General features: G+C 32.4%; 3 protein-coding genes across 4 annotated transcripts in view; 2 read left to right on the forward strand and 1 right to left on the reverse strand.

Annotated features, from left to right (window-relative positions):
- The window catches only part of LOC101889880 (piezo-type mechanosensitive ion channel component), a 187452-nt gene extending 177461 nt beyond the window's left edge, over positions 1-9991 (forward strand). For both annotated transcript variants that reach the window (XM_059121421.1, XM_059121422.1), the window contains 8 exons: positions 1180-1269; positions 1696-1978; positions 2038-2411; positions 3837-4390; positions 4463-4747; positions 4807-5071; positions 5135-5276; positions 7243-9991. In XM_059121421.1, coding sequence (XP_058977404.1) covers positions 1180-1269; positions 1696-1978; positions 2038-2411; positions 3837-4390; positions 4463-4747; positions 4807-5071; positions 5135-5276; positions 7243-7449 — 2200 coding nt within the window. In that variant the 3' untranslated portion in view covers positions 7450-9991. The remainder of the gene's footprint in view (positions 1-1179; positions 1270-1695; positions 1979-2037; positions 2412-3836; positions 4391-4462; positions 4748-4806; positions 5072-5134; positions 5277-7242) is intronic.
- Positions 9992-17885: 7894 nt separating this feature from the next.
- On the forward strand, positions 17886-18730 carry LOC101888837 (uncharacterized). The gene has a single exon (XM_005186891.4). It carries the CDS (start codon positions 17982-17984, stop codon positions 18345-18347), a length of 366 nt encoding a protein of 121 aa, XP_005186948.1. The 5' UTR covers positions 17886-17981; the 3' UTR covers positions 18348-18730.
- A 2618-nt stretch (positions 18731-21348) lies between these two features.
- LOC131802074 (pyruvate kinase-like) lies at positions 21349-23720 on the reverse strand. Its single transcript, XM_059121429.1, has 2 exons — positions 22369-23720; positions 21349-22308 (listed from the first exon to the last, which is right to left on the reverse strand). The coding sequence occupies exons 1-2, from the start codon at positions 23702-23704 to the stop codon at positions 22073-22075; spliced, it is 1572 nt and encodes a 523-aa protein (XP_058977412.1). The 5' UTR covers positions 23705-23720; the 3' UTR covers positions 21349-22072.
- Between the last annotated feature and the right edge of the window lie 1812 nt (positions 23721-25532).

Raw genomic sequence — 25532 nt, forward strand, 5'->3', positions numbered from 1 at the left:
ACCCTCAGCCATATGGCTACAGAAGGTAGATATCATTTGATACGGCCAAAACATGCCTCATCAAAATAACGATTTTAGTCCCTAGGTCTCTTTGGACCAAATCCGTTTCAGGACATTTGGAGTCGATCTAGCGATGTCCGTTCGTCCGTCCGTCTGTCTGGCTGGCTGCTGTGCACGATAACTCTCGAAGGGAGTATCTGATTTGATCCAAACTTTGTAAAACTTAAATCGAGTCCCGAGATGGGTAATGTCGTTCCACTCCTTCTGGTACCACCCACACAAATTGTCAAGATTTAAAACAAAAAAATATGTATTACACAGAAAGAGAAAGGATAATCCGATTTTGCTCCAACTTTGCAAATCCTTATATTTGCGTAAGTTCTAGGTCAGATGCGAAAATGGACAATATCGGTCTACTCCATCATTACCTCACCCACAAAGTTTAACATTTTGAGTAATTACAACTCTTATAAAATGTTATGTAAGAGTCCGATTGTCTTCAAATTTCACACATCCCAATAATTTTACAAACCGAAGGTCTGGTGTTAAGATCTGGTACCTCCGGCACAAGGGGTCAAAATTTTGAACATTCATGAAGCACGGAATAACCATCCGATTCCACTCAGACTTGGTACATATTAATACCTCTATAAATACAAGATCTGTTATAAAGATGGTAAAGATCGGAACATTCCTTCTGGTATCTCAATGGAAGGGCAAAGTTTTGAATAACCAAAAACAATCATAAAATCCGAAATAACATTACCACCAGATAGCTCTTCAGTTCAGCCAGATGCAAAAGTGGCAAGAAGCTCTGTTCGATTTTCGTATAAAAAATCATAAAAATTAAAAAAGTAATTTTCACCAAAAATTTGGTCTGACTTGCAAGATTCCTTCCTTCTTCTGTATCTCCTCTTCGGTGTAACATTGTATGTATTTTTTATGTATCTCCTCTTCGGTATAACATTTGTTTGCAGTTCAAACTCATTCAATTATTAATATGATTCCAAAATCTTGTCTCGTTGTTAAAAGAGATTTGATCGTAAATAAAAAATACCCATTTCCACAAAAACAATTCTTCCCAACTTATTTACCATAGACTACCCACGTAGACTAGAATTTCGGCTGAGAACTATGCAAATACATTTATTTTGATTGTTATCTTTTTCTTCATTACAGATTTATTTTGAAATCTCATGGCCTTTGGAAGATCGATAACTATAAGACTGCAATGTTCCAAAGCGAGGCGGATGAGGACCGTAACAGTCTGTAAGTATTGGCGTTTTTTATAAATAAGTTAATAATACTGAAATTTAAGTATAAATTAAACAAATTACAGATTAGGTAGGTTTTATTATTTCTCTTCACAATATCAATTTAATTGAAATCAAATACATTCAAAATATTGAAGTCCATATAAAAAGAAGAATTATGTCTATCAAATCCAAAGAAAACTGGAAAAGGCAAACAGCAAGATTACAAGCAAGAATTAGAGTGTTAAGAAACTTTCGTGCCAAAACAAATAATGCAAAACAAAATCAAGACAATACCATGCTGAGGTATTCCAAAATTTGTTTAATTATTCGAATTTATTTAATATAATAACAAAATTATTGTGTATATATTTGTATTTAAATTTTGATTTTTTATAGAAATGTATATTAATTAATTTTGATATTGTTTATCCTATTATAGCAATGCCTCCAATGCTGATGGTGCTGAAATGAACTCAACCAGTGATCGTCGCCGTTCAATGGGTTCAGATTACGCCTCTGGAAGTCATGAAAGTATATCGGCCACCAATGAATTGGTGAAGCGTGTTGAAAGTTTCCAACGTCACAAGTACCTGTGTGGCCTTTCAAAATTCTTCCATAACTTGATGCATAAGGCCCGTCTGCCAACCGATGTCTATGCCCTGATGTTCTTGTGTGATTTTATTAATTTCTTTGTCTTGCTCTTTGGATTTACGGCATTTAGTGTAAGTATGACAAAATTTTATTTTTTACTATTGAAATGACTATTTTCTTTTTATTCCAGTCAAAGTTATCTGATGGTGGTGTAAAAACCTATTTGGCCGAAAACAAAGTCCCAGTGCCATTCCTCATCATGTTGTTGGTCCAGTTCATATTGATTGTAATCGATCGTGCCTTGTATCTACGCAAAGCATTGGTGTTCAAAATTGCTTTCCACTTTATATCGGTTGTGGGAATTCATATATGGATGTTCTTCGTTGTCCCAGCGGTCACAGAGCGTAGTTTCTATGCCTCGGCTCCGCCGATAATATTCTACATCATCAAATGTTTCTATTTGCTGTTGTCCAGTTATCAAATCAAGTGTGGCTATCCAACACGTATTTTGGGCAATTTCTTGACAAAGAGTTTCTCCATGATCAATATGATTTCATTTAAAATGTAAGTACTTTAAAGAAGTTGGTATTAGCTATATGATTTTTTTGATATGAGTAAATATTGAAAAAATGAAGGGGATTCAATTGTAAGGCTTTGAAGTTTTGAAATATACGATCATGAATTTTTAAAAATGTAATAATTAAACAATATATTTTTAAATATCCTTCAGAGACACTCGAAATTGTCTATAACTTTCTGAAAATAATTTTTTAAAATCTTATCTTTAATATTATTGTTTTTTTAATGTTTACTTTTAAAAGATAATATAAAATATATACAGGGTGAGATAAAAAAACTGCAACAAAGTCAAACGCCATACTTTTTATATTTTTTTTAAAATTTTTTGAATCAAAGCAAAAAATGTCGGAAACAGCATCAAATTTTAGAATAAGTTTGGATTTGTTCGAATTGGTCTCCTTTGGCACGAATTATGGCCTTCAAACGACCAATGAAACCGTCACACGCTACCCGAATGTTGCTCTGCGGTATTTTGGCCCATTCTCGGCGAAGCGCTTGCTTGAGGTGATCAACACTGTGGTATTTTTTAGTGCCAACCTTGCTTTCCAAAAAATACTCCAGACACAATAGTCCAACGGTTTGGTATCCGGAGATTTTGGTGGCCATTGTGCGCTGGAAATGAAGCGAGGAACCTCATTTTGTAACCAATCTTGGATGGCGCGTGCTGAATCCTGTTGGAATGTCCAAGGTTCGCGGCCAAAATGTTTGCGTGCCCAAGGCTTTAATACACCCTCCAGAATATTTTCGCGATAATATTCTGATGCCACGTTCGATTAATACGAGCGGAAAGCGATCATCGGCTGATATGGCGGCCCACACCATCACCAAGCGAAGCAACTCTTTAGCTCTTTTGAGTCTATTTTCGTTCCGTTGCGATGAAGGTTCTTGCACTTTTCAGAATTTGCCGAATGGAATGGAATATTGCGATATGTTCCATTTTTCGGCCACTGCGACGCTGGTTTCGATCAAGTCACTTCAAGTCACTTTTCGAACCATTTCTGCTGATGTTGCTGTTTTCTGCCGTCCACTTCCTTGACGTCGGGCTAGGTAATGGTACTAGACACAAAAGATTTATTCTCATTTAAATGCTGGAGTGCTCTAACGATAGCCACTTGTGTTTTTCCAGCCAAATATAAAAAAAATTACACTATCACGCATGAATTCCGTCTCGAATAACTTTTTTTCTGGAATATTCTCACCAAATTGCTTTTGTACGCTTGTAAATGATATAATGAGCAGTCACTGGAATAATTTTAGCATCTGTTGGATGAGTGGCTTAAAAATCACAGAAGTCTGAAGTTTGTTGCAGTTATTTCATTCCACCCTGTATTAAATCTTTTTTTATATATTAATTAATACATTACCTAAAAAATCTAATCTAAATGTTCCGATATTTGCTTTTTTAAATAGTTACATGGTCATTCCCTTCTTGTATGAGTTACGTACAATTCTGGATTGGCTGTGCACGGACACCACAATGACGCTCTTCGATTGGTTGAAAATGGAAGATATTTTCGCCAACATTTATTCAATAAAGTGTCTGAGACAAATGGAAACCGATTTCCCTGCTGTTCGAGCCCAAAAGAAAGCGGCCTTTATGAAATTGTTGATGGGTGGTGCTGTGATATTGTTTATTGTATTCCTTATTTGGGGTCCCCTCACATTGTTCGCCCTTTTCAATGCTGTCGGCCAATCTAATGTTCCCACAGAGGTTAAGGTATCGCTACGCATTAGTTCATATGAGCCCATCTATGTTACCAGCACACGTGAAAGTACCTATGTCTTTAATGATGAAATGTTTTCACAAATGAAAAATGCCTACATAAAGGAGCGAGAAGCTTTATCATTCCTACTGAACTATGATGCCTCTGATATTGCTGCCATCAAGCTGAGTGGTAATTCACCAACTATGTGGAATATTGCACCACCGGATAAGATGCGTCTATTGGATGAATTGAATAGCAGTAAGTATTTAATACTTTTCTTAAAAAAAAAAACAGAATTTTACTTAAACTAATTTCAAAATAATTTTTCAGATGCAACCTTAACCATCCGCTTGGCCTATGAACTGACGCGAACCCCACCCTCCAAGGGCCAGACGGGTACTGTGGGCTCAGAAATTACCTTCCAAATGAATGACACCTATGCCTATCGAGATACCCTAAAGGCCATGATAACTGGTGGACCCAATGATAAAAACTCTACCAATAATGGAACCTTAATAGAGGCCATTATACCAAATATTGTGCCGAAATTTATTAAGGTTCTAAACTCCGCTGATCCTATATATGTTTCAGCATTGCTTGTAAATACCAATAATAGTAAGTCCAACTAAAATGTTATATAGAACAATATCTAATGTCGATTTTTTTATTTTCAGACTTCCGCGACTTGGGCATCAAGGTCCACACAAATAACTACAGCTTCCAGTGGTGGGAAATTGCCGATCATTGTGATGACAATCACAATAATGTTGTTGGTTCGGGTGGCAGCAATAGCCTGGATGATGACGATGATGATGGCATTGATAAAGCCAATGAAATATTGAAAAAATTACCCTTGTATGATTGTAATTCGGGTATAGTTTTCTATACGTTTAACGATAAGAAATTCCCCTCAACGTGGACATTTATCACTGCTGGAGGGTGAGTTGTTGCTAATCTGTTATTGGTTTAATAATTTTTTAACAAAATTTTTGTTTTTTCCAGCATCATCGGTATCTACACTACATTTGTTTTAGTGGTCTCGAGATTTTTGAAGGGCTTCTTGGGTGGCCAAACTCGTAAAATTATGTACGAAGATTTACCCAATGTTGATAGAGTATTACAATTGTGCCTTGATATTTATTTGGTAAGTAAATAACAACAAATTAAGACAAATTTTCAATTTTAAATTCTACAAAAGATAGATCGATGGGATTTATATTCTAGTAGATATTTTTATACCCTCCATCATAAGAAGCCCCCATAGATATATTATCTTGGTGAGCATTAGCTTATGCGTCAATTTAGCTATGACCTTCTCTCCGTCCGATGTATCGGTCCATCTAACAGAATTTTGAAATCAAGATAGAACCCACATTATTTTTTAATCGCTTTAAAGTTTGGCTCAAGAGTTTGTTTTATGTTGTGGATGGATATGACCAGGGACGTAAGCAGAAAGGCATTTCGAAACCATTTCGAGAGCTCATCTTACAAAAAAAAAAAAAAAACATTTTTCCTTTTTTAATGTAAACTAAAGTTAAAAATAACCATTTATGGAGGACCGAGCCCAGGGCCCCACATCTTGCGTATTTTCCTGGGTATCACCCCCATATAACAATAAGCCAAGATTGTATAACGATATTTCCAAAGAAAATAATCAAGAATTGTTTAGGAATATTTCCTCAGACAATAACGATGATTTCTATGAACATTCCCATACCCGGGGTTTTACTAGGACAATTACTATCGATATTTTCGAATGCTTCCAAAAATAATAACAATCATTAAAATTTCTAATAATAAGAAGGAAACCCCCTCAGGTTATGAAAGTAGAGCTAAAATAGAAGATATATATATCGACGTTTTGGAAGTTTACATCGCAAAATAACCTAAATAGAGGAGGCAAGTTTACCCCACCTCCACACTTTTGGAAATTTTTGGATTTAGATCCTTCGAAATCCGTGCATTTATACCCAAAATGTACTTCAGAAATATTGTATATAATAGTACAAGGGATATTTTGGTCGAAAATGTCAACCCTCAAGCCGTTTAACAAAGGCTTCTTTTTTTGGAGTTTTTTACAAAAACTGTGAAATCTTCCCTTAAACGGGATCGTAGCAAGTCAAAATATTCTAGAAATTTTTTTGTCATAAAATTCTACTATATGTCCTAAACGCCAAGAATATATTTATATTTAAAGCACATTTAAGGGTTAAAGCCGTTCTAAATTTGTGCAAAAATCTCCAACAAAGCATAATTTTTGAAGGATGACGTCAAAGTCAAATATATTCCTCATTGAATTTAACTAAAAGTCAGCACAGAAATAAAAATCTCTATTTCCTTTGTAAACCATAAAAAAATCCATGGTACCAAAAAAAAAAAAAAACAGAAAATATTTCCTTATATTTTAGATCAATTTTTTCGGACTTTTTTCAAGTTAAAGCCTGAAAGTAACATAAAAATTCATTTTAACCAAAAACCGTCAAAAGAAGAAATATTCTACCCAACATTTCACTAGTAATCTCAGAATAAACTATACATCTAGATGCAATAGTTTTTACGAAAATTACATTCAAAATTTATGTATTAAAAGTAAAAAATTTTATGTATTTTAAGTATTATGTATTAAAAGTAAAAAGTTGGATTTTTTTTAATTTAACACATATCCAACCCGAGTCGAAATCTTCCCTTTTACTTCATTTTTTGTGTAAAGTGTCAAAGTAAAAATTATTCTAGATCAAATTTCACTATGAGTCTCTGAACAAAAGGAATTCGTATACATAATATATATCATAAAAAATAGCAACTATTTTTGTTTATAAAATGCCAAGTGAACTCGATAGTACTCGTTTTTAGATCATAAACACAAGGAAATTTGTTTTTTTGGCCAAATGTTATTAAAGACCTTATATAGTTTTACATGGAATTTCGATAGAGATCTTTGGATTATATCCAGAATGTATTCTTGGATTAGCAGGAGTATTATTAAGGACAGTTTAATAATAATAATAATAGTTTCGTATTTTAAGAATATACATTTGCGAAAGCCAATTATATATTGGCCGTAATTTAATTTATTTTTTAACACGTTTTCACCTCTTCTCGTCTTGCAGGTAAGAGAAGCCTTAGAATTTATGTTGGAAGAAGATCTATTTGCCAAACTGCTCTTCCTGTATCGATCACCGGAAACCATGATCAAATGGACAAGGCCACGGGAAGAGATCGCTGACGATGAAACCGATACGGATTCAGTGCGTAGCAGAGCCAGTGGGAGAAGAGAACATCAACAGCAGCCACAGCAGCAACAACAACAACAATAATGATTGAATCTGTACACAAAATATTTGACTGGATATTAAGCTAAAAAAAATATTTATATTAGAGGTTTATAATTTTTGTTATTACCCCTTTTCCTCACATGTGGATTGTTTTTTTTTTACAAGTTTCACTTCATTTTCTCAAAACAAACCTTAAATGAAAATAAGAAGAAAAAACTGCCGACCATTTGTAAAAACAAAAAAACTTTGTTCTAAGATCGTTTTAGTTTAAAAATAGTCAAATATTAAATTGTGTGTTTATTTTTCACTTCTATAGAAAATATTAAGCTAAAATACTTTTTTTATAAATATTAATCCATTTAGTGTCAAGGTTTGTTTCATATTTTCAGGGTGTGGCAAAAAAGTGTACTTGTATCGTGACGGGATCCATAATGTGGACATTCCTAATGATTAACTAATTACAGCTTTTTGTGAGGTTATAAAAAAATATTAAAAAATTATCTTAAATATTTAGAGATTTGGAAGATTTTTATTTTAATCTCATTAATAGAAACCTAGCCTATAGCCCATTAAATCTGAAAAAACGTCCCACATAACCTTATTTTTCCCATATTTTACCTTTGAAGATAAAATATCGAAACAGATAAAATATGCCATTTTTAGCTCGATTTAATTGAACAGTCGAATGTTAGAGTTGAAAGCCAGTTGTTTTTGCCAAAATGTTCATATTTGTCAGTCTAATATGATCATGCAGAAATTCATATCGATCGAATGAAGAAATTTTGCCACAGTCCCCTGTGGATCTATTCATTTTATAAGTAGTCACTTTTTTTAGTTACACCTGTCACATTTTGTCTTCTAATGTTCGAATGCCATTATATATTTTTTTGTCTCATCTAACCTCAAAAAATACGAACTTTTGTATTTTTATTATAGTTTTTTTTTTTATACATTACATATATCGAATCATATAAACCAAATCGAAAGAATATTTGAAAAACAACAACTAAACTAAAACAACACCATAATAATTATATAAATGTAATAAAAATGTGAACTCATATTCAGGGATTTTTAAGCATTTTTTTGATACAAAAAAATTAAATAAAGAAAAATAAAATCATAAAAAAAACCAAAATAATAAACAATATGTTTATATGTGTGTAAAAGTTGCTTGTACATATATATGTATTACAAATAAGTTAAACACAAAACAAAATGTATTATAGTGAGGGAGAAAAATTTGAAAAAAAAAATTGAAATTTCATAGAAAAATTTTGTGCAAATTTTGTGTACTTTCAAAAATCTATATTTTTTCCACTCTTTGATGTAAACATTTTTTCCACCAAATAATATTTGTGCCTCTGATAAATGTGATGATTCCATTTGAAAATCCTTAAAATTATTGTTTTAGACCCCATAAGGATATTTATCCCACATCATCATGAAGTTTCGAAATTGAGAAAGAGTCAACTATACAACCGATTTGATTTGTGTGTTCTCAATAGGTAGACACGATCCTTGCAAAAAACTGTACACATGGATCGGAGTTTTGGTATTGACCACATGTAACGATGCCGACCTGATTCAATGCAACTTGGCTGTTTGACATTCAGAAATGTCTTCAATTTTTAAGTTTGCCTTGTTAAGGTGAAGATTTTATGTTTATTATTTATTTGTTTATTTCTCATTCGAGGCAAGTCATTAACCTCATCTTCCTACAGCAGCACTGAAAAAGGTTTTGACCCACTTACCCACATATTCCCACTGAATTTGATCCAATTCAGCGTTTTTAGTTTCACTACGAGTAGAAGACTATCCCCCAACGATATTCGTATTTTTGAAGGTCTCGGCATATTGCGGCAGGGTATTTTTAATGCAATTAATTTGGATATACATTTTTCCCACGGTGTTGTAGAGCATGAAAAAATGGAGGCCGAATATAAAGCCTCTTTTCACATGTCCACACCTATTAATGTACGGATTCATTGAAATATGGTCTCCTACCTTAAGTTCTTCTCTTCAAAAAGTTTTTCCATGTACGGAAGATCCCAAAATAGTTTTTCTATATTTGCTATACCTTCACATACACTTTAGAATATCGCCTTTCTTGTACGTTGAAAAAAACGCAAAAAGTATCTATGGAGGATAAGTAAAATGGTATCTATTGAACATGTTCAAGTTTTGAGACAGCCCGTGAAGTGTTTTCGATCTTTAGTGGATCTCTAGGTTTTCTATAAGAAGACGTTAGAAAGACCTTCTATTTATATAAGACATGCCTCTCTATAGAAATCATACAAAAGATTTGTTTCTATTCTTTTTTCTCATAGAAAATCTGAAAAGTGTATTCTGTCTGTATAGACCTTTCCTTTCTACACCTAGATATAGAGAGTATGTAAAACCTTTTCCATCGAAAGGTCTCAAAACGTGTCATAATATCATATTGTTCAATATGAAGACCCGTATGCTTTTCAAGCCGGTAATATAAGCATACAGTCACCTGTTACATTGAAAATGTCGAAAAAATTATTGCAAATTTTGAAGAATAATTTTCTTGGAAAATGTCTTCAAAATTAAAAGCCCGTCGGTACAAAGTCGTTGAAAATAAAAGCGTTGAACGGAAATCATTCCCTGCATTAATGACTGAAATTGAAAAGTTAATTTAAAACGAAGAAATATTTTTCTTCCATTTAAATTGTTTAACCTTGGCCTTGGATAGGCTTATTCAGCAAAGTTATTCACAGAAGGTGAGTTCTGGACGTTGTCCTCTTTTGTATACTAAGCCCATCTGACAAATAATTTTCGCAAAGACCTTCCTAATCTCTTTATGCTCGTTTATACTCCCATTTTCCACAATGGCCTCACTATAATACACTTTGCCGGCTTTCTCTAGATTTTTGTGTTGAACCCGAAATAAAAACAATAAATGAATTTTGTTTTTTACGTTTTATTTGTGATTTTTTATTTACATACTTTTTCTAATAGCGCAACAGTTGTAATTGTTAAAAATAAAAACTACTATATTTAGAAGATATAAATGTATGTAACTGTGCATAGAGATTTAAACAAATGAAATCTCCTAAACAAAAAAAAAAACAAAAAACGACCTATCTATCCATCTATTGAATGTAACAATAATTTACAAAAAACAACAACAACAATATATAAATTTTTATACTATACTATTCTCGCTTCCATAACATCCACTACCACCATCACCACTACCAGAACCTCCTATAAAATAAAACAAGAAAACAACTAAATAACTGTAGCAAAGAATCAAATATGTAGGAGCTTCATAGCTGAAATAAAAAATATTCGACATTTTAAAATATTTGGTGGACAAGCGTTCATACCTTTTTTATTTTAGTTAGAATTTGTTTTCCAATTCATGAGCTTTATTCTTGATCTGTGAAAGTATGAAATGAAAAAAATTGCTTTGTAAGATTTTTCATTTGACATTTATTTCTTTTACAAAATTTTTCATTTAATATTTTCACAGAACAAGATCCAGAACTCATTTCGAAACCCATTTAAAATTCTGATGAGTTTTTTAAGATTTTTTCCATTTTCACTTTCCATTCCCTTTCATTTTCATTAAGTTTTCCTCCATTACTCAGAAAAAAATGCAGTGAAATAAAAGTATAGCCAAAAAAATATATTTATTAAAATATGCCTTAAATGTTGTAATTTATTAAATAAATGATAAACAAATAAAAATGGAAGATACAATAATATATACAAAAAATATAGAAAAAAGAGAAACCAAAAAACTTAATGTATTTCATAAGATACATTTTAAAAATCGATTTGTTAAAAAAATGATGGAATAAATAGTTTTCCTTAGCAAATTAAAAATAAACTATATACAGTATGAGCTTAGTAAATATAACTTATAAAATACCACATGGGAGATATACGGAATTTCGCCAGATTCAAAGCGGTATTAGAAATTAAAGAAAAATATATGGCTTTTCAGGAAAATAAATCAAAAGAATAAATTGAGAAAAATATTATCAAAAGCTCTATCGGAGAGTGATCTGGAAATATATTTAGAAAATAATTATATATTTGTTTTCTTATAGTTGAAGATTTATTCGGTGGATTACTTTGGTCTGGAGTATTCCCCTATTGGCTTAACCTCATATTACTCTCCATCACATAGAGTGATCTGCTTCAAATATTTTCATATTTTGAATATTGAATTTAATACAAATCGATAAAATAGACAAATTTTCCTTAAATACTCCTTTTCCAAAATTTTATCAAAAAAGGTGACTTTTTTTTAACCATCATTAAATTCATACAATTTTCCTTATCCGCACTCGGGGCCATTGAAGTCTCCTCTTCCTAATCGGGCTCATACTGTATATAATTTTGATAAAAAGTCAATGCTTAAAATTATTCTCATATGCGAAAATGTGCGAAACCCAACTAAAATGCTTGTTAAAAAAATAATATTCAAAAAAATCAGTAAATTGGCATTTTAAAATTAGATAGAAAATAACAAATAAGGACAAACAGATAAAATCAAATTTAATTGTAAATTGAAGAACAACAAAATTGAAAACCAGGGCCTCAATTCTTGTTCAATGAAAATGTGAAATGAAAAATTTCAAAAGAAATATTTTTCATTTTATATTTTCATCGAATAAGAAGGAATCCAGCACCAAAACAAAAAAAGAAATCAAAATAAGCAGATATTCATTTTGCAAACCATATCGACAAAAAAAAAAAAAATACAAAAAAGAAAACAAAACAAATTAATCAATAAGGTTTTTTTAATATTTTTCTAATTGGAATTGATATTTTTTCTAAAAGATACATTTTTTATAATAACAAGAAAACCAAAAAAAAAAAAAAAAAATAAAACAAAATATTAAACTAAAAAACAAACACAAACAAATAAAAGTTATCCTATTACAAAAAAGAAAATTAAAATTGTTTGCTTAGTTTTTATGTATTTTTTATATATAATATTACAAAAAAAAACAAAAAAAATATTACAAAAAAAAAAAACATTTTTTATACTTCAAAATACTAACTAACGAATAATACTAATAAAATTAATAAATAATAATATTATTGTTTCCAATTAGTAAAAGTAAAACCCCCAATACAAAAAAAACAAACAACAATAATACTAAGTGTTTTTTACCTTTATTAAATTAATATTATTATTATCAATAAATATTAAAAATAAATTGAACGGTACCTATTTTAATAATGTTTAATATCTAGTGGAATTAAAGTCAAACTACAATTACAACTATAACAAGAAAATAATTAACAAAATAAACCATTTGTATTTTGATGATTGTAAACAGGATATAAATTAAAAACGACATTAAATTGAAATAATGTTTGTATTTTTTCAAATAAATTACAAAAAAAAAATGAGATATGAATTTTTTTAGAGTTTTATTGTTGGGTTTGGATTATTGAATAATAAAAATAATATTTAAAACCCACTTCCCTGAAAAAAAACATTTTAAATACGAGAAGAAATTCTCAAAAAGCCAATTCTGTGAAAAATCGTTCTTTAAAATCTTTCAACAAAAATGTATTCTTCAAAATCCATCTTCTTGCAAAATGTCCCAAAAATCTTACATTAAAAGTAATCTTAAAAAATCACGTTCTTAAAAAAATATTTGAAAGGCTATCCCTATTCCTAAAAATCCACGTCCTTGAAAAATTATTGTTGAGAAAAATAATTTCTTATAAGTCCGCATTCTTAAATAAATTTTTAAAAATTCAAATATTCCTATAAAAAAGTTCACCTCCTTGAAAAAAAAATATACTGCAATCTACGTCCTTGAAAATCCACATCAAATATATACAAATGGAGTTCCTTTTAATTTTTATAAAAGTTCAAGTCCCTGAAATGATTTTCTTAAAAATCCAGAATAAATAAATCAAATATCTATGTCCTTTAAAAGAGTTCTAGGTGTTCAAAAAAAAAAAAAAAAAAAAAAAAAAAACATGCAATTATTGTTCTTTTAAAAAAATCCTTCCCTTTCATTGAGAAAATAATATTTTCTTAAGAAAAGTCAGCGTTTGTTTTTCAGAAAGTCCTTGAAATTAAGTATTCCTAAAAATATACCTCTAATGTTGATTGATTTGATAAAAAAATCTATTTTATAAGATTAAATAGGTGGGTATCTAAAAAATATGCATAAAATGTCGAATTTACATCATCCACATTCGTTTCGTCCTTAAAAAGTAGGTCCTTGAATAAATAATCTCAAAAAAGGCTCATATAAATAAATATATTTTTTAAATTAGACGTTTTTAAACGTTTGGTTCAAACGTTTATCGGTTTCGCCTACCTGCGCCTTGAAATCCGTCATCTTACAAAATCAAAATGTCATTTTCTGCAATTTCACCAAATACCCGGCAAACAGAATCTGAAAAAAACAGCAAGTAGCCCGACTCAAAAAAATATATGTGTAATTTTGTTCTGGCAACACTGTACAAAACCTAATATTCAAAGCATACTTCAAGGAGCTTAATTTTAGGTGGGTATGTAAGATGTTGCCAGAATAAAATTTTAATATTACTGCATTACAGCATGCTTTGAATTTTGAAATAAATCATTAATCAAGCATTGCACCACAAAATGGTAAGGGTATTATGTCTTTGTGCATCTGTTTGTAACATGGAGAAGGAAGCGAGATAGACCATTATTTACTTTTGAGGATTTTCATAAAATCACTTTCTGAATCGATTTATGCATGTCAGTCCGTCTGTGAACAAAATGCAGGTCGCATTTATTATCTGATTGGGATAAACTTTTCCAAACAAGATTTTTTGGCCCAAGAACAAACCCTGTTCAAATTGGTTAGAATGATATCAAATTTAACAAGCACTTCACAACATCAATCTTTGGTACCATATATCAGAATTTTAAACTCTTACACTTAGGAAAAAAGGGTTTAAAATGTCAAGATCGGTTCATATAGCTGTAGCTCCCATATACGGGTGAGATATAAAATTGCAACAAAGTCAAACGCCATAATTTTTTCATTTTTTTTTTAAATTTATTGAATAAAAGCAAAAAATGTAAGAAATTGCATTAAATTTTAGAATAAGTTTAGATTTGTTCGAATTGGCCAACTTTGGCACGAATTATGGCCTTCAAACTGCCAATGAAACAGTCACACGCTGACCGAATTTTGCTCTGCGATAGTTTGGCCCATTCCCGGCGAAGCGCTAGCTTTAGGTGATCGACACATTGGTATTTTTAGTGCCAACCTAGCTTTCCAAAATAATACAGACACAATAGGCCAACGGATTGGTATCAGGAGATTTTGGTGGTCATTGTGCGCTGTAAATGAAGCGAAGAACCTCGTTTTGTAACCATTCTTGGGTGGCACGTGCTAAGTGCGATGGTGCTGAGTCCTGTTGGAATGTCCAAGGTCTGTGGCCAAAATGTTTGCGTGCCCAAGGCTTTAATACACCCTCCAGAATATTTTCGCGATAATATTCGTCATTAATTCTGATGCCACGGTCGATTAATACGAGCGGAGTGCGATCATCGGCTGTTATGGTCGCCCACACCATCACCATGGCCGGCGCTTGAGTTCTCGTGGCCGGCCACCCGAAGGTGCACATTTTCATCTGACCTCTTTGGCAAGTACACAAGATCATTTTGTTTGTTTACAAACTGCTGGACAACGAATGTTTTCTTATCGGAGAAAATCCAAATTCGGCAGTTCACCACTATCGGCCAAGCGAAGCAACTCTTTAGCTCTTTTGAGTCTATTTTCTTTTTGTTGCGGTGTAAGTTCTTGCACTTTTTGAAATTTCAATGGCTTTACCCCGAGCTCAGTTTTCAATATAAGCCGAATGGAATATTGCAATATGTTCAGCTCACAAGGCATTTTTCGGGCACTGCGACGCGGGTTTCGTTCAAGTCGCTTCTTTACTTTTCGAACCATTTAAATGCTGGAGTGCTCTAACGATAGCCACTTGTGGTTTTCCAGCCAAATATAAAGAAATCACACAATCACGAATATCATTTTTTCTGGAAAATGCTCACCAGAATGCTTTTGTACGCTTGTAAACAATATAATGAGCTGTCACTGGAATGTTTTTAACAGCTGTCGTACGAGAGACTTTGAAATGACAGCAGTCTGAAGTTGGTTGCAGTTTTTTCATCTCACCCTGTATTTCTGATTGTCTGGATATTGTGTGAATATACAGGAAAATATATTTTTTTTTAATTTTGTGACAAAATGTTCGATGAAATTATATAATACAAATCTCCGTTGTCGAAATGTTATTTCTGAAAGCCACAAAGTCTAAACGAACACTTGACCTCAAAGAGGGCTTAAACGACGGAAGCTCCCACCACTGATAATATATTGTGTCGCTGCTGGTGCTCTTAACCACTAATCACGTCAAGCTGCTGGAACTTATCAAGGGCTGACGTAACGGCTTAAGCTAGAATCTTGAAATTTTGAGTGTAAATGAAGGGTATTAAATATCAGATCGCTGATCAGATGTGGGATAGATGTACTAAAGATTATTTGGATATAAACACTTTTGGTCCACCAAAATCGTAGCATTTGAGGATGAGGATTATGTTCTTTTAGATATAGACATCGATTTGCAAATGTCTACTATAACGTGCATGATAAGTACTAAATGCCGCTAAAATTGTAAAATAGAGCAGGAAAAGAGCCTAAGCGTGATTTTCTATATAAGATCACTGTGGAATATATGAAATATATTCGGCCTATTTTATGTATTTGACTGTAAACCAATATCTTATGATTAGAGTACAGTAGAGAGCTTGGAATCAAATTTTGCCGAATTGTGGGACTGTAATTAATTTATGATTTTAATCCCACATTTAATTTCCATCCTAATTAAATAACATTGACCTTTAACCTTCGGCCACAGTGAAAAAAAAACTTGTTGATTCAGATATCGAAAGATTAGCTAGACTTGCTGGCCGTAAAAGAAAATTGTGTGGTAAACCACAATAAAATAGAAAACAGACACAAACAACCAATAACTATAATTTTTAAGGTTTCCCTCAGGCAAATGCAAAACAAATCGATAACAGACGGATTAGAAGGAAAGGAAACAGCAAACGTTTTTATTGTTATGGTTGTCGTATTTGGTTTAATTCCTTGTCACTTTTGCATAATATCACGACATTGATAATGACAAGAAAACACAAAATGGAAAATGTCATAACATATGAACGGAAAGAAGTCAGAGGTCAAATATCGAGCAAAGGCGGATGTGGAATACCCTAAGGTGTTCAAAAATGAAAAACAGTCGAATAGCAAAAACTCTTAAAAATACATGTTTGTTGCTCTGTTGGTCCTTGAAAAAATATTAGTAAAATTTTGAAAAAATATAAAAAATTAAATTAAAATAATCCTTAAAAATAATAAAAAAAAAACAGAATTAAATAATCCTTAAAATAATGTAAAAAATCAACGTAAAATAATTCTTAAAAATAATTTAAAAAATCCACGTTCTGTTGATCCTTGAAAAAATATTTTTTAAAAAATTCTTAAAAAAATATTCTTTAAAAAATTCACGTTCTGTTGGACTCTGACAATATTTTTTTAAAACCTTGAAAAAATATTCTTTAAAAAATTCACGTTCTGTTAGACTTTGAAAAAATATTTTTTAAAAAATCCTTGAAATTTTTTTTTAAATTCACGTTCTGTTGGACTTTGAAAAAATATTTTTTAAATTATCCTTGAAAAAATATTCTTTAAAAATTCAGGTTCTGATGGTCCTTGAAAAATATTCTTTAAAAAATTCACGTTCTGATGGTCCTTGAAAAATATTCTTTAAAAAACCCACGTTCTGTTGGTCCTTGAAAAATATTCTTTAAAAATCCACGTTCGTTTGAACCTTAAAGAAGATGCTTTAAAAATTCACGTTTTGTTGGTCCTTAAAAAATATTCTTTAAAAATCCACATTCGTTTGGACCTTAAAAAATAGGCTTTAAAAATTCACGTTTTGTTGGTCCTTAAAAAAAATATCCTTTAAAAATCCACGTTTTGTTGCTCCTTGAAAAAATATTCTTTAAAAATTCACGTTTTGTTGGTCCTTAAAAAAATATCCTTTAAAAATCCACGTTTTGTTGCTCCTTGAAAAAATATTCTTTAAAAAATCCACGTTCTGTTGGACCTTAAAACTATTCTTTAAAAAATCCACGTTCTGTTGGTCCTTGAAAAAATATTCTTTAAAAAATCCACGTTTCTGTTGGTTCTTGAAAAAATATTCTTTGGAAATCTACGATCTGTTGGTCCTTAGGGTATTCAAATAAACGCTATGACGGGCCACAGGTTTTCTTATTCTGTTGTTTTGTTATTTTTCCTACGCTTGTATGTGTTACAAGTAACCTTCCATTATACGAGGAATGTATGCTATAACAAAATAAAACAAAAACAATTACCACAAAGAATTTTTGCTATAAAAACAACGTTTTGCTTACGGAAATATTTTAGTTTTTTACCAGACGTCGTTGAGTTCGTGCAACCAGAACAACCACCGAAATCCGAACCAAAATTCCCAAACACCAATTTAGGATTATTCTCACCATGGTGAATACAACAATGCAGGAGTGGATGTCCAACGAAATGGAACGTTTATCCTTAAAATGGGAACGCTATAAACCAGCCTGTTCGGGATATAATCGCATACACTCGGTACGCCTGTCCAAGAGTGTTACCCATATGCTTAATAATCCCCTGCCTGCCGAGGATCGTTTAGGTGGCAGCTGTTCATCGACGACGTCTATGCAACGAAGTGCCAGTCAAACTTCACAAGTCTTGAGTCGTTCGCCATCATCGTGGGAGGAAGTTTATCCTACAGTGCGAATCACACGCCAAGACTCGGAGGGGGAAAGAAAAGAGAGTGCACAAAAGTTCGCCTACTATCGGAATTGTTCGACACGTGTCACGTAGAATGCTATGCCAGGGCGTATGGATTTATTTGGAAACAATTTGAAAATATAGATGATAATAATTTGTGGAAAGTGCAGCATTTTGATGGCAATGTCGCCCAAGCGTTGGCACTTGTAAACGGAGCAATGCATTTCGTTTTTGCTGATAATTGCAACTCCTTGCGGTAGAATAATTTTGAATAGTTTTTCTAGATTTATATATTTGTAAAAGAGATTTCTATTTTTGTATATCCCTGATGTCAAGAAGAGAAGGAAAGTGAATGTTAAAGTGTCCCCCTGTAGATTAAGATGAATATGCCGAAACAAATTACAAACGAAATTGTTTCAATAACAATTATGTTTCAATAAAAACGACATGTTTGTTATAAACAAAAAGAAACAAAATTACGTTATTTTTCATAAAAATGGTATAACGTCTCAGTTAGAATCTACGACTCAAGAGCCTAAAAAAGACAAGACGAATTCATAAAAAATCAAGAATAAAAAATGCAAGAAAAAAAATAATTTCATGGGTGACTAGAAAAGTTATTTAAAAAGAAACTCTGAATATTTAAAAGGGACTAGAACATGCTTAAGAAAAATCAAATATTGGAGATGGAGATGAAGCTTAAAAATTTTAAAAAGCCACGTTTCGAGAAGAAATCTTGAACAGGTTAAATAGTATTACTCTGTTTTGCCGCCAGATATATACCTCAGCCATTGCCCGTATATTTAAATGTATTTTGACTTGTGTTATGATTATTCAAAATTGTTGACCTATTATGGGGAGGGGGTTCCGAAGGAATGTGCCAATATTATTCATTTCGTATCTGATCTAAGCCTGATTCAAATATTACAACGCGCAAGAATTTATGCGGATTTTTTAAAAATTGTAACTCCATATTTACATCAGATCCCTGCTTGACAAAAATATGTCTGTAGATGTACATAGTTTAAAAAGTATCGCTGACTTGCTTCAAAAGGTATTAAGTATTGTTACCCTTTGTGGGAAAGGTACCCAAAGGGGTGGGCTGAAGTATCCAACCAAAAATATTGGTAAAAATGTGTAAAATTTGAAGAGAATCTCATTTATTTAAAATATTAACACCTTTGGGGGAAGCTAGAAAAATTCTTTAAAAAATCCACGTTTAAAAATATTAAAGGAGGCTAGAAAAATTCTTTAAAAAATCCACGTTTAAAAATATTAAAGGAGGCTAGAAAAATTCTTTAAAAAATCCACGTTTAAAAATATTAAAGGAGGCTAGAAAAATTCTTTAAAAAATCCACGTTTAAAAATATTAAAGGAGGCTAGAAAAATTCTTTAAAAAATCCACGTTTAAAATATTAAAGGAGGCTAGAAAAATTCTTTAAAAAATCCACGTTTAAAAATATTAAAGGAGGCTAGAAAAATTCTTTAAAAAATCCACGTTTAAAAATATTAAAGGAGGCTAGAAAAATTCTTTAAAAAATCCACGTTTAAAAATATTAAAGGAGGCTAGAAAAATTCTTTAAAAAATCCACGTTTAAAAATATTAAAGGAGGCTAGAAAAATTCTTTAAAAAATCCACGTTTAAAAATATTAAAGGAGGCTAGAAAAATTCTTTAAAAAATCCACGTTTAAAATATTAAAGGAGGCTAGAAAAATTCTTTAAAAAATCCACGTTTAAAAATATTAAAGGAGGCTAGAAAAATTCTTTAAAAAATCCACGTTTAAAAATATTAAAGGAGGCTAGAAAAATTCTTTAAAAAATCCACGTTTAAAAATATTAAAGGAGGCTAGAAAAATTCTTTAAAAAATCCACGTTTAAAAATATTAAAGGAGGCTAGAAAAATTCTTTAAAAAATCCACGTTTAAAAATATTAAAGGAGGCTAGAAAAATTCTTTAAAAAATCCACGTTTAAAAATATTAAAGGAGGCTAGAAAAATTCTTTAAAAAATCCACGTTTAAAATATTAAAGGAGGCTAGAAAAATTCTTTAAAAAATCCACGTTTAAAAATATGAAAGGAGGCTAGAAAAATTCTTTAAAAAATCCACGTTTAAAAATATGAAAGGAGGCTAGAAAAATTCTTTAAAAAATCCACGTTTAAAAATATGAAAGGAGGCTAGAAAAAATCTTTAAAAAATCCACGTTTAAAAATATGAAAGGAGGCTAGAAAATTCTTTAAAAAATCCACGTTTAAAAATATGAAAGGAGGCTAGAAAAATTCTTTAAAAAATCCACGTTTAAAAATATGAAAGGAGGCTAGAAAAATTCTTTAAAAAATCCACGTTTAAAAATATGAAAGGAGGCTAGAAAAATTCTTTAAAATATCCACGTTTAAAAATATGAAAGGAGGCTAGAAAAATTCTTTAAAAAATCCACGTTTAAAAATATGAAAGGAGGCTAGAAAAATTCTTTAAAAAATCCACGTTTAAAAATATTAAATGAGGCTAGAAAAATTCTTTAAAAAATCCACGTTTAAAAATATTAAAGGAGGATAGAAAAATTCTTTAAAAAATCCACGTTTAAAAATATTAAAGGAGGCTAGAAAAATTCTTTAAAAAATTCACTTTTAAAAATATGAAAGGAGGCTAGAAAAATTCTTTAAAAAATCCACGTTTAAAAATATTAAAGGAGGCTAGAAAAATTCTTTATAAAATTTGGAAGCCAGAAAATTATTTTAAAAATATACGTTTCAGGATGTCAAAGGAGGGCAGAAAAAATATTTTAAAAACACACGTTTGAGAAAAAATCTTAAACAAATGCACTTTTAGGGATTTCAAATGGAACTAGAAAAGTTCTAAAAAAACATGCACGTTTAAGGATGTCAATGGAGGCAATGGCGAAGTCACGTTTGAGACAGTCACATGAACCTAGAAAAAATCTTTGAAAGAACCATGATTGGGGATGTCAAATGGGGCTAGAAAAAAATCTTTAAAAATGTACTTTTGAGAATGTGGGAAAAATCCAACTTGGAGGACGTGGATGTAGATTAGAGTTTGTTTTTAATCCATTTATATGACTTAAAAGGAGGCTAAGAAAAATTCTTCAAAAAATACACGTTTGACGATGTCAATGAAGGGCAGAAAATTTCTTTAAAATGGCCAGGTTAAACAATTTCTAAGGAAACTAGAAAAAAACTTTAATAAATTATTTTTTTGAAGCTGTCTAGTGACTCTATAAATATAGGGAAGTTCGACAATTTTGAAACAAAAGAAAAAACAAATGTGTGACTGTCAAGGAAGGGTAGAAAAATCCAAGACACAGCGTTTGAAGATGTCAAAGGAGGTTCGAAAATATTTTTGAAAATCCGATCGAAACTCATAATGGGGTATAATTCTCGATTCATAGTTGTTGATGTTTTAATCCACTTTTGAAGATCTCGGAAAAGGCGACATTTTCGTTTACAAAATAATCGATGCGTGATTGGTTAGTACCTCAAATGTGGAATTGAAACTAGGTTCACAAAATCCTTAAAGGCAAAGTTCCAACGAATTTGAATTAATATGAGTTTTTCTTCAATGGACAGTAGGTCCTGTCAAATTTCCTCATTATGGTGTTCTACGCAGTTTATATAAATTTCCCATTAGCGTCTTTAATTCCTCCGGTTCTTATGGATTTTACTCTGGAATCCCAGTTTTCAACATCCAGCGATATACACACTTTTTGATCGGGGTTTCAGAACTTACAATTCAATTCTAAATTCAGAATATTTTTAAGGGTAAAACATCTGACATCTTGTTCATCATTCAATTCATCTTAGGGTCACAGGATTGATTTCTTTGTCGACTTACGATCGCCCTGAACCATACAATCAATATCATCCTGCTCAAAGTAGGCATAAATGAGACGAAGATTATTCGTAAAACCTGCACCATCTTTCCAAGGCGAAACAATGAGTATGGTATCGCCAGTTTTCACAATCCCTATACGTTTTGCAATATTCAGGGCATATTGTATGCGGACATCTACACCTTCCAACCAATTGTCATCGAGTTTTTCTGGAAAACAAATTACAATTATTAATTGAGGACCAAATGGAGTAAGGTAAGTTGGTTTACCTGTGTAAAGAATTGGAACAATGCCACGATAAAGAAAACATTGCCTAAATGACCGAGAACATCTCGTCACAGCCAAAATAGGACATTTAGGATGATATTTTGCCAGCAAATGAGCCGAACGTCCGGAAGTGGTTAGAACAATAATTGCCGAAGCCTTCGTTTTATTGGCAGCATTAACAGCAGATATGGCAACGGTATTAACTGGATCCAAAGTGAGGGGAATATCTATCACTCCATTTCCCCTGCGCAAAGCCAACTCAAATTCACGAACTATACCATCCATCATGGCTACAGATTCCACAGGATATTTTCCAATAGCTGTTTCCGCCGAAAGCATAACACAATCGGCACCATCTAATATTGCATTACCCAAATCTGCTACTTCTGAGCGGGTGGGTGTTGGCTTCTTGCACATGGAAGCTAGAAGCTGGGAGGCAATTATTATGGGCTTTCCCGCTTTATTGCAAAGTTCAGCAATGGCTTTTTGAGCTAAAAATATTTTTGCCGGAGGGATTTCTATTGCCAAATCAGCTCGATCGAAGAGTATGCCATCAGCCTCGGACAATAACTCATCAATATTTTGCAAACTTTGGAGGCAATCGATTTTGGCTATTATCTTTAGCTCTTTGCCCTTTGGACCCAATACCGAACGTATTTCTTTAACAGCTTCAGCATTACGCACAGTTGAAGCAAAAATCATATCAAAATAATGTTTGAGAGCAAATTTCAAATCACTTCGATCTTTTTCCGATACAGCTGGCAGGTCTACATTGACTCCGGGTAAATTAATTTTCTTGCGAGAACCCAATGTACCACCACGGCGTATTTGACACACCACACAATCCACACCCAATTCCTTTACCACCAACTCCACGGCTCCATCATTTATGTACACCAAATATCCCGGCAGCAGGACATCAATAATTCGTTCATAATCCACATAAATAAAATCACGATTGCCCTTATCCATCAGATCACGATTGATGGATAGACGAAAATTATCATTGGGTTTCAATTCGATTTCAGCATTTGAACCAGCTTCCAAGAGGCCAGTCCTTATCTCGGGCCCCTTCGTGTCTAAGGCTAAAGCAATTTGTATATTACGCCCCAGCTCTTGGGAACAATGTTCAGCGGCTTCGTGTAATAACTGCAGCGATTTCTCATGAAACATTTGTGTGTCATGCGAGAAATTTAAACGAGCTATATTCATGCCAGCCATAATCATTTGTTGTAATATTTGGGGATCTTGAGATGCTTTCGATATTGATGAAATAATACTGGTACGACGATATTGAGAAGCGGGCTCATTGAAGATTAGGTGGCACTTTCGTGCCATTGACTGGTCATCGTTCATTTTTATTGAGATTTTTTATTTTTTCACAGAAAATTTTGATATTGTTTTTGTGAATTTTAAAATTGCTTATGGCTTCATTACTTTCAAATATAATTTAAAAAATATTTACAATATTTTAATTGCATTTTTTTAATCTTCCCAGACATTATCCAACAAGAATTCTCAAACGCGGTATATTTATGAATTTTTTAAGACATTTTTTTAGATTTTTAAATAATTTTAACCTAACCTCATGGACATCTTCAAAAGTGGATATTTTTAAAGAATTTCTCTTAACTCGAACATCCTCATTTTTAAAGATATTTTTTAATCTACTTCGACATCTTCCCACATGAATTTTTAGAAGAATTTTTTAGCCTACTCCGGCAACGTTAAACGTAGATTTTTTAAAGAAATGTTCTAGTCTATTTCAACTTTCCCAAACGTGGATTTACTGACATCCTCCGTTAATAAAAAATTTAGTCTACTTCGACATCCTCAAACGTGAATTTAAAAAATAAAAATTTCTAGTCTCCTTTGACATCCTCAAACGTGGGTTTAAAAAATAAAAATTTCTACTCTCCTTTGACATCCTCAAATGTGGATTTTTTAAAGAATTTTTATAGTCTGCTTTGACATCCTCAAACGTGGATTTTTTAAAGAATTTTTATAGTCTGCTTTGACATCCTCAAACCTTGTTTTTTTAAAGAAATTTTCTAGTCTACTTCAATACCCTCAAACCTTGATTTTTTATAAAAAAAAAAACAACAACCACTCCACTCGGAGACCTATTGGCCCATTGTGATCATCCTAGTCTAGAAAGAAGTGGAAGTGAGGTAAGAAAGATAGTTAGTATAGAATATAGGATTTAGAAGAATTAGAGAAGCTAGTGGGTTTGCGTCCACGGTGTAATCAGCGTGTCGTCCTTAGCCATTTTAGTCTTCTGGCTAATTGAAGAATGACTGCTGGTTCTGTTTCGGAGAGGTATGACAGGTCAGGCAGTAAGTGCTTACCCAGAAGCCTATGTCTTACTCCGATAAGGGTAGGACAATGACAGAGTAAGTGTTCCACCGTTTCTGTTTCTTCCTCGTCCTGACATAGCCTGCAGTATTCAGTGTCGTCACCCCCCCATTTTGAAGTCATGGCCTTTATGTTGCAATGACCTGTAATTAGGCCCACCACAAGCTTCAAGTCCAACTTCGTCATGGACAAGAGTGACCGTGATCTCCGTTCGGAGTTCACCGGCCAAATCTTTTTGGAGATGATGCATCCCCTTCCAGATAGCCAGTTCTGTTGAAATCTTCCAAGATAGTGTTTATGCAGAACTTGAAAGAAGTGGCATAAAGGTGGCTTCACTGAGCTCTCGATCTCTAGATCTACTGACTCAGATCCGCGTCTGGCCAATTCATCGGCAGATTCATTGCCAGATATGTTGCAGTGCCCAGGGACCCAACAGAGCTTGACAACTGACTTAAACTTTTCCAGGGCATTCTTGCACTCCAGAACAGTCATAGACTTGATTGTGAAAGAATTTAGAGCTTTTAGGGCCGCTTGACTATCGACATATATAGTCACCGGTCCACCCCGTTCGTTAATTCTATTATTCAACAGTTCTATGGCCATTCTGACAGCAAAAATTTCTGCCTGAAAAACGCTGCAATCGCTGTTTAGCCTGAAGGATCTTCGGATACTTAGGCTTTCACAGAAGACTCCAGCACCCGTTCCACTTTCCATCTTTGAACCATCAGTATAGACAGCTATACCGTCGAAAGGTGGAGTGCCACGGGACCAGATATCCCTGTTTGGTATGCGGATGTCAAGTAGATCAAAG

Source organism: Musca domestica, unplaced genomic scaffold, assembly GCF_030504385.1.
Source record: "Musca domestica strain aabys unplaced genomic scaffold, Musca_domestica.polishedcontigs.V.1.1 190, whole genome shotgun sequence".
Taxonomy (NCBI): domain Eukaryota; kingdom Metazoa; phylum Arthropoda; class Insecta; order Diptera; family Muscidae; genus Musca; species Musca domestica.